Source organism: Fukomys damarensis, unplaced genomic scaffold (assembly GCF_012274545.1).
Source record: "Fukomys damarensis isolate Sample0158 unplaced genomic scaffold, DMR_v1.0_HiC HiC_scaffold_25, whole genome shotgun sequence".
Taxonomy (NCBI): Eukaryota; Metazoa; Chordata; class Mammalia; order Rodentia; family Bathyergidae; genus Fukomys; species Fukomys damarensis.
The window spans coordinates 27,223,879-27,235,850 of NW_022900937.1; the positions used below are offsets into that span (position 1 = coordinate 27,223,879).

Here is an 11,972-nt window from a genome sequence, read left to right on the forward strand (position 1 = left end):
TAATATCATAGGCACTGCATTGTCGATGTGCTTGTGGTGATTCTGGTGTAAATAAATGTACTGCTGTGCCTGACATGTAAATCATGTCACATCCAAATGTCTTCTCTCCAAAATGGATGATAATAAACGTGGCCATTATTGGTTTAATTAGTGCTTTAAATGCTGGTGCTCTTAGGGTACTCCTTCAGCTTATAACCTCCTTTCTGAAATGCACTGTCCCATATTCCACTATCCAAAGTTGCCTATTTTTTTAGGTAATTACTTTTTATTCTATAATTTCCCTTTTCCTTTTAAAAATATTTAGTAATGAATTGAATGTTTTGTCCAACTTATCTCCTGGTTACAATAAGCTCATGAAAAGATTCCAGGAAGCAGTCACATTAATGATTTGCCTGCAAAATAAACAAAAGTGATTAGGTTAATAGATGGGGAAAATCAGTGATGTTCATTGCTCTCCAGTCAGGAGCATCTCATTCCACTACAACAATAACTCTGTAAGACAAAAATAAAATGACCATTAAATAAACCATTTTATATGAAATGGAATAGGACTCAGCCATAAAGAATGAGAAAATAGAGTCATTCATAGGAAAGTGGATGCATATTGAGGTCACACTCTTAAGGGGAATATATAAGTCACACATGTATAAATACCGAATAGTTTCTCTGGTGTGAAAAACTATAATTGTACATAAGATCCTAATGGCATATATTGACAATGTGAAATAGAAAGAAAAGGGCTAAAGGCATAGGAGTAGTGGGAAGGGTTGGGCAAGGAAATAAAGGAAAAGAAAAAATATGAGAAAATGAAAAAATGGAAATAAAGTGTTTGTAAATAGGGAAAGGAGGAGGAGTTGAAAGGAGGGCAGGGGTAAGGGGAAAAAATGAGAACTAAGACGTCTCATGCAAAGGTACAAGATCCCAGTTATGAATGTAACTGTACAGTATACTTAAAATGTACCAATAAAATCAATGAGAAAAAATTTTTTAATTTTGATAGTTCCCTAAATCATGTGTTGGGAAATTTGTCATGATCCTGACTAAAAACCACACAGAGGACTGTGTACCTCTGTCCACAGTGATCATCATTAATGGAAAAAACATTGTTTGGGATGTGGGGAAAAGGCCAGAGCTGACTATGATGCTGAGTTTGCTGCCAGGTCTTGTTGGTTTGACAATCCCATGGTAATTATTGATTGCACAATGTGACAGCGAGGAGTCCGTCTCTGAGTGCTGATGCGGAGGCAGCATGAAGAATGTCTGGTGACTCTAGACATGATCACTGAGGAAGGAAAATCTTAACAGGAAAAAGAATCTCCCTGGAAAGAAGCCTTGCTATTTGGAAATGTATCCTTCAAAGGATTTCCTCCCCTAGTAAGTTTTATGATAATGTCAGAGTCCAAGGCTTTTAGGAAGACTGTAGCACTCTTTTTTGAGTTCAAACATCTTGGGGTCCCAGTTGAAATTTTGAAATGAAAACCCTTTGTGACAGACCCTTTGTGGTCTGTCAGTGTGAGAACACACAACCTTCCATAGTATCAGTAAACACAATGCTGTGGCCTCCAAGAACAAAGAAAAAGTCATGGAATAAAAATGATCCATAAAGCCTCTGTGAAGAATAACGACACCAGTCATGATGCCTTTTCTCTGTGGACAATGCTTCTGCAATCTTTCTTTTAAGGGTGATTTTTAATCTCAAAATCAAAGTGGTTGCAATAGTCTTCTGTTGCTAGAACACAATACCCAACATCCATAACTAAAAAGAGGAGAAGTGTGATTGATCTGTGGTTTCAGGGCATTCAGTGGGTGCACAGTAAGCCATCTGGGAAAATGGATGGATTATGAAATCATCATGCTGTTGAAGGAATCAGACACTGATGTGTAAATACTGCATGGTTCTCTACTATGAGAAGGCAAAACAATAAATAATTCAAACTGCAAATATGGAGACCAGTTAAGATACAGAGAAGCGGAGTCCGCAGAGAGAGCCTTGGGCAAGGAGGTGTTGATGGGCTGGGGAGGAAGAATAGTAAAGATCATCGAAATGCAAAGACTCCACACTAATTCAGCTGGTTGAGTTTAATTTTTATTTAATGAAAATGTATCTTAATTTAAAAGAAAAAATACGAAAGCATGGAAAGCAGGGCAGTTTATTGTCCATGGAAAGGACCTGAAAGAGTTGCAACAGGCAGAATTTTGCTGTGCAAACTGCAAATGTGTGCACCCATGGCTCATTTTTATGTGCAAAGAGATTATCTAAAAGCAACTGAGAAAATAATCCTAGTTTTGGATTTTGAAGTTGAAAGTGATTTTACCGCTTATATGAATTTGTACAATGGAATCTGGAACATGCAGAGCCTGGATCAGAGCAGCCTTTCTTTCAATGTTTGTCATTGTCAGAGCAATTACAAATATTTACCTACTGGATAAGGAAATAGGTAAAACACTTTAAGTCATAGATTTAAGAGATAATTCCTAAACAGAACCATATTTCTATAATAAGAAACACTAAGAATTAACAAATTTAGATCACATCAAATCAAAAAGCATCTACAAATTGAATTAGCAGAGTGAAGAAACAACGGACACGATGGGGAATTCATTTCAAGCTATTCCTTAGAGGGAGGAATGATACCTAGACTGTATGAAAAACTCAAAAAGATTAGATCACATAAAAGAAAAGACCCAGTCAAGAAACAGGCAAGTAAAATGTACAAGTCCATCTCACAGGAAGACATACAAGTGTCCAATGCATATGGGAAAAGATATTAAACATTCCTGGCCTTTAGAGAAATTCAAACTAAAACAATGTTAACGTTCTATCTTTTGCCAGACAGAACTGCAATCATTAAAAAAATCTACTAGTAACAATTCTGCTGTGGCTGCAGGTAAAAGAAGACGCTCTTTCATTGTTGGTGGGAATGTAAACTGGTACAACCACTGTGTAACTCAGGACAGAAATTCCTTAAACAGCTCACATTTGAAATTCCATAAGACCCAGCTCGCTCTCTTCCAGGTATCTTCCCGAAAGAGCTAAGCACATCGTGCTACAGCAAAATGTGCACACCGGTGCTTATAGCAGCACTATGCCTAAGAGCTAAATTCCGGAAGCAGCTTGTATGCCCATCAACAGAGGATGCATGTGGTATCGAGAATTAGTGGAATGTCACTCAGCTATGAAGAAGGACGGATTTGAGACATTGTAGGGAGATGGATGCACATGGAAAATATAATATTGTGTAAAATGAATCAGACACAAAAACTTAAGTACCGTATAGTACTTCTCATTTGAGTGAGGCAAAATATAAACATAAAGCACAGTAAAGAATGGCTAGAAGGAGACAAGACAATAGGTAGATCTCTTACAAATGGGAAGGAGTCCAAGAGAACATAGATGAAAAAATAGGGGACAGGAAAAAAAATTAGGATATGTACGTGCCATGTACATGAACCTGAAAAATGAATGTAAATTTTATATGTCATAAACATGAGATAAATTCAATAATATCAACCAACATGAACTAAAATGTGGAAAGGAGATTTAGAGGAGGGAAGAGTCAAGTTAATGATGAATAGAATGGAGATTCCTTAAAGGATCAAGCGGCACTCTATACATGCACTCCGTTCTGAAGTTGACTGTAAACTGGCTCTACTGCAAACATGTACTCATAAGAAAGAAGGTACATTTTTTAAAAATCCAAAGTCTGTAGAAGCCTACACTGAAGAAGTTCTTGAGCAAAGTTGGGGACAGGAAGAGAAAACCACAGACTCTAACAGCAAAGCAGACCCAGGATCCTGCACCTGTTCCTGGGCCCGACAAGAGCTCAGTGTGTCCTGCCTGCCCCCTGTCGTCCTGGGAGCCCCTGCAGGGAGGTTTGCATCTGGGCTCACACTGATTTCCCATCACTGTGTCTCCTGCACAGTAATACACGGCTGTGTCCTCAGATCTCAGGCTGCTCAATGATAGTGAGACTTGGCTCTTGGAAGTGTCCCTGCCGATGCTCACTCGAGATTGAAGGGCTGAGTTATACTCTGTATTTCCACTACTCCCTATCACACCGATCCACTCCAGTCCTTTCCCTGGAGGCTGACGGACCCAGGTTACAGCATAATCAGTGAAAGAGAATCCAGAGACTGTGCAGGTGAGGGACAGGGTCTCTGAAGGCTTCACCAGGCCAGGTCCTGACTCCTTCAGCTGCACCTGGGAGAGGACACCTGGGGACAAGAAGCTTCACCATCAGTCAAACGCACCACACACCCTGTGCCCCGCTCCCTCTCCTGAAACTCAGAGACACTCACAGCAGGGAGCCGCCACCAGGCAGAGGAGCAGCACCAAGGACTCCATGCTCTCTGAAGGCTCCTGTGAGGGGAGACTGGGGTTGCTCAGCCAGGTCTGGCTTTTCATCTGGAGCCTGGGGTTGTTTTGCATGGGGAAACCAGTGAGGGTATAAGAGGTGGACAGAGGGCAGGGTGTGGTGCTTCTTCCCAGGAGAGTGTTTTGCTTATGATGATCAATTGCACTGGGGCGAGAAACAGCCCAAAGACACTGTTCTGTATCTTCTGTGGTACTGATACTTCTACACACAGATAAATTGAGTTGGAGCAAAGATTTTGTTCATTTTGAGCACAGTTTTCATTGGCAACTTTAACATGAAAGTGTCCATGTCCGGAAAGGGTTCTGATGTGCTGAATGTATTTACTAAAGTGTGCCTTTCCAGGGGAGAGTTTGTAGTAAGGCAGAGAATTGTGTATTTGCTGGGCTTTTGCTGGAGACAGAGCAAAATATTTAAGAATCTAACTATGCTTTCTTTCTTCTTGGTGCCATGCCTGTCCACCTCTCCATGACTGCATTTTAAAAAGGTATTGCTGCATCCCTGAGGGTAGTCTTCATAGACAACTTCTAGATCTTATTCCCTACATTTTCACAGTTAACTCATTTGGGAAATTTTCTTGGAGTCCATGTTACTCTGTCTCAGCCCATTCTTGGCTTTTTGTAATCAGAGAAGTCTACTACTATCTGAAAATGCTGGGACCTCTCATGGACTACAGACATTCTGACCTTTCCTCGTACAACCCTGTCCCTGAAGACTCATGGCTTCATAATGACTCAAGTTTCTAAATGTGCAGCCTGAATAGAATGTTTGGAAAATCACCTCAGCAGCTCACCTTACACCAGTCAGAGGGAGACAGGAGGAAGATGTAGGGAAATACTCAAGGAGCAAGGGCATATGAGCCTTGGTATCTGGCTTCATCCCCACCTGCCTCTCAGAGATGCTGATTGTGCTGGGATGAAGAGGGCCCTGCTCTGCGCACACAGTGCAGCTCCTCCTGGCCCTGACCTTCAGATGGGCCCAGAGAACACCACACATGGGACCACATTTTGTGTTGGGACATCCCGGTGCTTGTCTCAAAAACCAAGATAGAAGAAGGCCAATACTATCAATAATGAAAGTGAAATGTTCATCTATTTCTGATGAAAACATTCAAGGAGGATTCCAAACTTGTCAACAAAATTTTACATCGCTGCATTTTTTAAATGAGAGATCCAGATGTGTGTGGAGGTGCAAACCTATAATCCCAGAAGTCAAGACTGTGAGGCAGCAGGATTTCTATGAGTTCAAAGCCAGCCAGGGCTGCATAGTCAATCCAAGACCATTCTAAATCACATAGTGAGACTGTCTCAAAAAATAACAAGAAAAACAAAAACAAAGCAAGTGAGATCAGAGATCATTAGATACTCTCGCAATGGAAAACATTCCAAAATACTGGTCATGTGAAAACCTCATGTGAAAGACGGAATGCAACCTGAGAAGCAACAGTTTAGAGCACATAGGCCCCCAATCATAAATGAAATGATAAATGTACTATGTTTTAAAAATAGAGTAAAAAACATTCGAAGTCCATGGGCAGAGGTTCTGTGAATTTCATATGATCTGTATGATTACAAAAACCTAACCTGATGGGTCTTTTTCCTCATATGTACTCGAAATCTCCACAACAGAGCCCGGAAGTGCAGGTGTATCCTTGTTGTAGCCCATCGTTTTGGCTGCCATTATCCTTTCAAGTTTAACCTTGAGGATTCAGAGTGTTTATTTTATATCCCTGTCCTATTACCTTGTCCTCCATTTTGGTGACAGTGTGTGTGTTCCCTTCACACCTCATGGCCAGTGCATGTGCTATGACATCTTGGCTCCATTTCTTGTTACTACGTGCATGGCATAGTGTAAAACTCTGAAGAAAATGCAGTTTTTTAATTGAAAATCTCATACTCTTTTATTTTTTGTATACATACAATTAAAAATAACTCTACTCTCTATTGAGGGACCAGAAGACGTTGGTGAAATGACTGAGTCCAGACTAAGATTTCACCATTGTGTCGTACCAGATTGTAGGGCTGTGCTCAAAAGTTACAGGATGGGCTTTGTTAGTGGAGTTTGTAGGTCAGCCTGTTGGTCCTCTGTGAGGATCATGTGTCTCCTTGTGGAGTTCTTAGGAATTGATCAACACTTGAGTGAATGAACTCTGAGAAGAGCAGGTTCCACTCCATCGTGTGTGTGAAGTTCATTAACCAGGAGAGCCTGCACAGCCCAAACCACCGGTGTCACCAATCAGCAGGGATTCCCCAGTGGACAGCCTGCAACTGTGCCTGCACCTCCAGCTCCCTGGTCTCCACCTGCAGCCCAAATGGCAGAGCTGGAACTTCCCAGCCTCCATGGTCCTGTGAGCCAGTTCCCGAGGAAATGTCTCTTTCTGTGTGCTGTCACTATGTGTCTGGTTTATCTCTGCTGCTCTGGAGAACCTCATCCAATGTAGCCCTCCAGACAAGCCGGGGACAATTAGAGCAGTAACATAAATTACTGAGTATTCCTTTATAGCCCTAGCTGTAAAGGACATGTACCATCTAAGTCATTGTGAATTTTAGGTGTCTTCACACGTCTGAGTGCAGTGTGTTTATTCATTTTTCCATTTTTGTAATATTTCCCAAGAGTTTTTGGTAGAGACGTGGAACACATGTTCCGTTTTTAATTTAGATTGTGTAATTTCATTTTTGTTAATAAAAAGAGGTAAAGGCCAGGCAGTTATGTGGATCTCTTCCTGGACACAGCCTTGTGTTTATGGAATTTTCCCCTTAGTTTTATATTATTTCCTGTTATTGATTTTATATTCCATCTCCTCATTATTAAAGTAGAATCTTGGCATCATTCTGATCCATTCTATACACATGGAGATGTACAGCAGTGTGTGTGAGGGTGTTACCACCAGAAACCCAATATGGAGGAAGGAAGGGAGGGTAAGGGGAATAACAGGAATCAAGATGTGATAAGCACAAACACCTACTTTCTAAAGTGGAAGTAAATATTATGTACTGCAAACAAGTCTTAATACAAAACTTTAATGTGAAAAACTGACAATAAATAGCATGTTAAATACATGATAGTGAGTTGACAAATGTCTCCGAAATGGGAATAGGATCAAGAGACTGGGGGTCAACAAAAAAGAACTAAAATGTTCGTGTGTGGGGATTGGGTGTGGAAATGAACTTATGTTCACTAAAACATTTCTTCACAGAAAAGTATAGCTGTAAGAAAGATATTATTAAGTATAGAAGCATATTTGATCATTTTAGGAAAATTTGAGAATACATGTGTGATGGAAATACAGAATTAACAGAGATAAAAGTGAGATAGAATATAGAAAATGTATGAATACAGAATTATGAGAATCTTCTTAGAAAAATGAATGTTATCGTACCTGAGCACTTTCCCTCATGTATTCTTCACCTTCTACTGATACATAGATTGAATCCTAGTGATGAGAGATGATAAAGAAAGAGGAGAGAGAAAGAGAGAGGGGGGATTTAGAGGGAGAAGTGTTACAGTCTGTTTTAAAATTGTTACAATTTCTAAAGTCCAAAGGAAAAGCGTAGTCCCAACCCCTGCTCTGCCCCCTCGGATAGGAAGAGCACAGCAAGGCCCCTGGACTCCGCCCTGAGTCCAGCCCAGTTTCTCTCTTCCCTCCTCCCTGAGCACGGGACTCTACAAGGTGCTGGGGCTGAGCCTGAGGACCGGACATCCTGCGGTGGCCAAGGATAGAAGAGAGAGCTGGGTGTTTTCAGACTCTGCCAATTGGGTTGGGAAAGACTTAATTCCTTAATCTGTATCATGTATTCTTGTATGAGACAAATCCTCACACTTGAGAATAAATTAGCTCTTCCCTCCTCCCTGAGCACGGGACTCTACAAGGTGCTGGGGCTGAGCCTGAGGACCGGACATCCTGCGGTGGCCAAGGATAGAAGAGAGAGCTGGGTGTTTTCAGACTCTGCCAATTGGGTTGGGAAAGACTTAATTCCTTAATCTGTATCATGTATTCTTGTATGAGACAAATCCTCACACTTGAGAATAAATTAGCAGATACAATTTTTTATAATGATGAGTTGACACTGAAAAGAAAATGCAGTTGACAAAGTTTCCTAGTTACTTCAGATCATGTTTGCCTGTGTTTGAAGTCATCACACCAGGGACCAGGGTTTACCCATCAAGTGCAAGTTAGATATATGAGGTGAAACTCCATACTTCAACAATATTAACGGAATGTTCACTTATACTTGGATACTTCATTGCAGCTCATGCATTTCAAGGTTTGCTCAGGTCGTGTGATGTTAATACGGAAGGGAAACCCCAGAGGCCAACAGGAAGCCCTCACCCCTCTGCTGCCTTCTCTGCACCTGCTGCTGGGGCCCTGCCTTGTTCTCCTTGAACCACAGTGACCCCTGCTGGACTATAGCGCCCCTGCAGGGAGGTTTGTGTCTGGGCGCACACTGAGGTCCCCTCACTGTGTCTCTTGCACAGTAATACACGGCCGTGTCCTCGGTTCTCAGGCTGCTCACCAAACAGGAGAGTTTCAGGGATCCCCCAGGTGCCACCAAGCCTCCCCCGGACTCCACCAGCTGCACCTCTGCTTGAACACCTGGAAACACAGAGACATCTTGTTCAGGAAACTGTCACAAACATCCACTGTGTACACTCACGCCCTCGGTATCTTTTGCTCTAAATAATTTACCTTTCAAAATTACAAACAGAAAAACCCAACACATGGTAAGCTCCATGTTGCGCTGCCTGTGTTCAATCCTGATCACCAAGAGGGAGGAGGACCTGGGCATCCAGGGCTGGGCTCTCTGCAGAGCTGCAGGGACAGGGCTGGGCTGGTTTTTAACAGCACAGTGAGGCCCTATTTGCATGACCTTCTGCTATATAGACAGCAGTGGGGATGGATAACTCAGAGAGGGCAGTGCCCACATCCAGTGAGAGTGTGCTGGGATAGTTTGTTACCAATGAATTCATTTACGATTATAGGAAAACACATATTGAGATAATGTATTGAATTTATCTCTTCACCTACTTTTATTTGTCATGTACACATAGCATGCATCTTTCTATTAAACTTGTCTGCTTGGAAAATGATGAAAGTAAAATTCATGTAAAATTATGAAAGTGTGGGACACAGTTTCCTCTTCTATAGCAGAGCTGATGCCCTGCAAATGTTCTCCACACTATCTGGGCCTAGGCTCTCCAAATTTGTGAACAAACTGCTTCCTGTTCCAGGTCCTGGACAGAGAGGGGAACCTGGTGATGTTCCTGTTCCCCTCTTCCTGTGGTGAGCACAAGTGTGACTTTGCTGAGTTTTGCTGTTTGCTCAGAGGAAACAGAGCCAGTGTTCACGTGGATGCCTGTCCGTGAATCTCTCATTTTCAACTGTCATTAACTCGCTCACTCTTTATCTATATTTAGAGACAGTTTATCCGTGATAGCTTCATCAGATCGAACATGTAAACTGCCCAGCTATTAAGTGAGCACCTGAGAAGTATTAACACACAAGTATCTTCCACAAGCACACACGGACAGAACAGGGAACACACGTGTCATCCTGCAGTGTTTCCTGGGGCTCCTCTGCCATCCCTCCCTCCTGCTGCTTCCCTCCTGCATCCTATCTCCAGGCAGCTTATGACCTTCATGTTGTTTACAATAATTTTACTATTTCAGCATTTACATAAAGACCACACTCCATCAAACTTGATCATGTTTAACTCAAATATTTGTTTAAAATCTCAACACATGACTATGTGAGTCAGCATTCTTGGATATTCATGCTGATTAATTTCCCAATGTATGCAAATAGAGCCATGGATACAGCTCAGTGGTCGGCTTGCCTACTGATTGTGAGGCTTTGATTTGCATTCCCAGTATGGAAAAGATACACAGAAAGTTAACAATCAGAGAGAAACAAGATGCAAAACATTTCAGTTTAAATCTTCAGTTGCTCTGTTAATGTTTAATCAAATGTTCTAAGCTTCTGCTTATTATAAAGTGAGCTACTCATCATCACACAAACGCAGACACATGAAAAAGTTGGTCTCTTTTGTTACAACACAGACTACAACTATAATAAAAAAACTGGATTCAATGTAAATTAATAATGTTTTCAGTGCTCCAAAAGAATGAAGTTGCAAGGCAGTAAAAATAAGGAACCTGGAAATTTTGAGGTTACACAGGAAAATAAGGGTAAGATTTATTTGCCTGGGACCAAGGTCACCCTATGCCCTGTAGTAAGAAGATTAAGTTGGAAGCAACTCATTGATTACTAATGGCTGCGTGTGCTGAAGCATGAGAGTGTGAGTTTAACACATACACAAACTGGGGAGGAGCGTGTTCTATTACTGCTGCTGTAAAAACACCACACAAGGAGCACCTTACATCACATACAGGCATTTGTCGTATTTGTGGACACAGAGTTTTATGAATAGGCAATGACAGATTTGGTTTCTGCAGGGGGATAGCTGTGTGCTCCCAGACCTTGTCTAGATTGTGCACCCTCAGGTCACAGGAGGAATGCACACTGTGTCCCTACATTGCAGGGAAGAAAAAAAAGTGATATGTTCATGATACAACAGTCCTGATCTCAACTAAGAATCAAGTATCCCTGGGAAATTTGCCAAAAAAGACACCATATATTATTGATATCCACCAGGGCACACATGAGTTCCAATCTATAAACTCTGAGGGGCCCATGGTTTCCAACCATCGCTTTCTATCCCGTCCTCCCACTCCCATGTCTTTATCTCTTACTAACATCGTCCTATTCCCTCACAACCACTCCAAAGTTTTAAATCTCTTTAGGACCCTTCTCCAAGCCTGATGTAAATGTCATCTAAATGAATTATGGGTGAGATTTTTCATGTGATTCACCCTAATTTGTCATCATGAAATTAAACAAGTTGAGTGTTTCCCAACTATAGTGCTGAGCCTTCCAAGGCATGGACAGTTGCAATCTAAAGAGCTGATGCAAAGGAGTAAGGAGAACCAATAATAAGTACAACCTGACTGGACCAATGTTTACCCTGAAGGATCCATAGTAAGCCCCTTTGACTTCATGTCAGTGTGAATTTACGTCACATTTCACATGGTCCTTTCAGCCCATCAGCATGTTATTCAGAGATCAGCTCCTACAAGAGTCCACGCGGGTGCAAGCAGGCGCAGGCAGTGTCCCATACCAGGTTTCCATCCTCGTGGTTCTGCGGGCCAGGTGCCTTGTGTCCAACACGGCAACAGTTTGCAAGGTCTATAAGCAGTTTGCACTGCTCTTGGGCACCTCTCTTGGAGGCTCTCTACCCACTCTTTTGCTGCCATTGCCTTTGTGGGGAGGGTCTCCGCAGCTTCTGCCTTCTGCAGAGGTTCCTACCTGAGCCTGCACATCTCCAGGTGTGCTTTGAGGTCAGATGGAGGCTTCCGTGGCCACAGTGCTTGGACTTGGTACACTTGCAGAGAGTTCATCTAATGCACACCATGGACATACACGGTCTGTGCAATCTACAGATGGACTTTGGATATTTAATTGGTAAAATTATTGATATGTGAATTACTTCAGTAGATTTGAAACGCAAATGAGTCACAGGAGGATGAAGACTAAGGAGGACC

At 41.9% G+C, this 11,972-nt stretch overlaps 1 protein-coding gene across 1 annotated transcript; it reads right to left on the reverse strand.

Annotated features, from left to right (window-relative positions):
• Positions 1 to 3,649: 3,649 nt before the first annotated feature.
• On the reverse strand, positions 3,650 to 9,160 carry LOC109118064. The gene is made up of 4 exons (XM_033756074.1): positions 9,061 to 9,160; positions 8,834 to 8,967; positions 4,300 to 4,360; positions 3,650 to 4,215 (listed from the first exon to the last, which is right to left on the reverse strand). The coding sequence occupies exons 1-4, from the start codon at positions 9,158 to 9,160 to the stop codon at positions 3,650 to 3,652; spliced, it is 861 nt and encodes a 286-aa protein (XP_033611965.1).
• Between the last annotated feature and the right edge of the window lie 2,812 nt (positions 9,161 to 11,972).

Bases quoted from the DNA above. Each gene is read 5' to 3' on its own strand.
- LOC109118064 (XM_033756074.1), bottom strand. From the start codon at position 9,160: ATGCCCAGGTCCTCCTCCCTCTTGGTGATCAGGATTGAACACAGGCAG. The intron at 4,361-8,833 runs GTGAGGGGACCT...CTCCCCTCACAG, and splicing joins ATTACTGTGCAAGAGACACA to GAGCCTTCAGAGAGCATGGA. The intron at 4,216-4,299 runs GTGAGTGTCTCT...TCTTGTCCCCAG, and splicing joins CCTGGTGGCGGCTCCCTGCT to GTGTCCTCTCCCAGGTGCAG.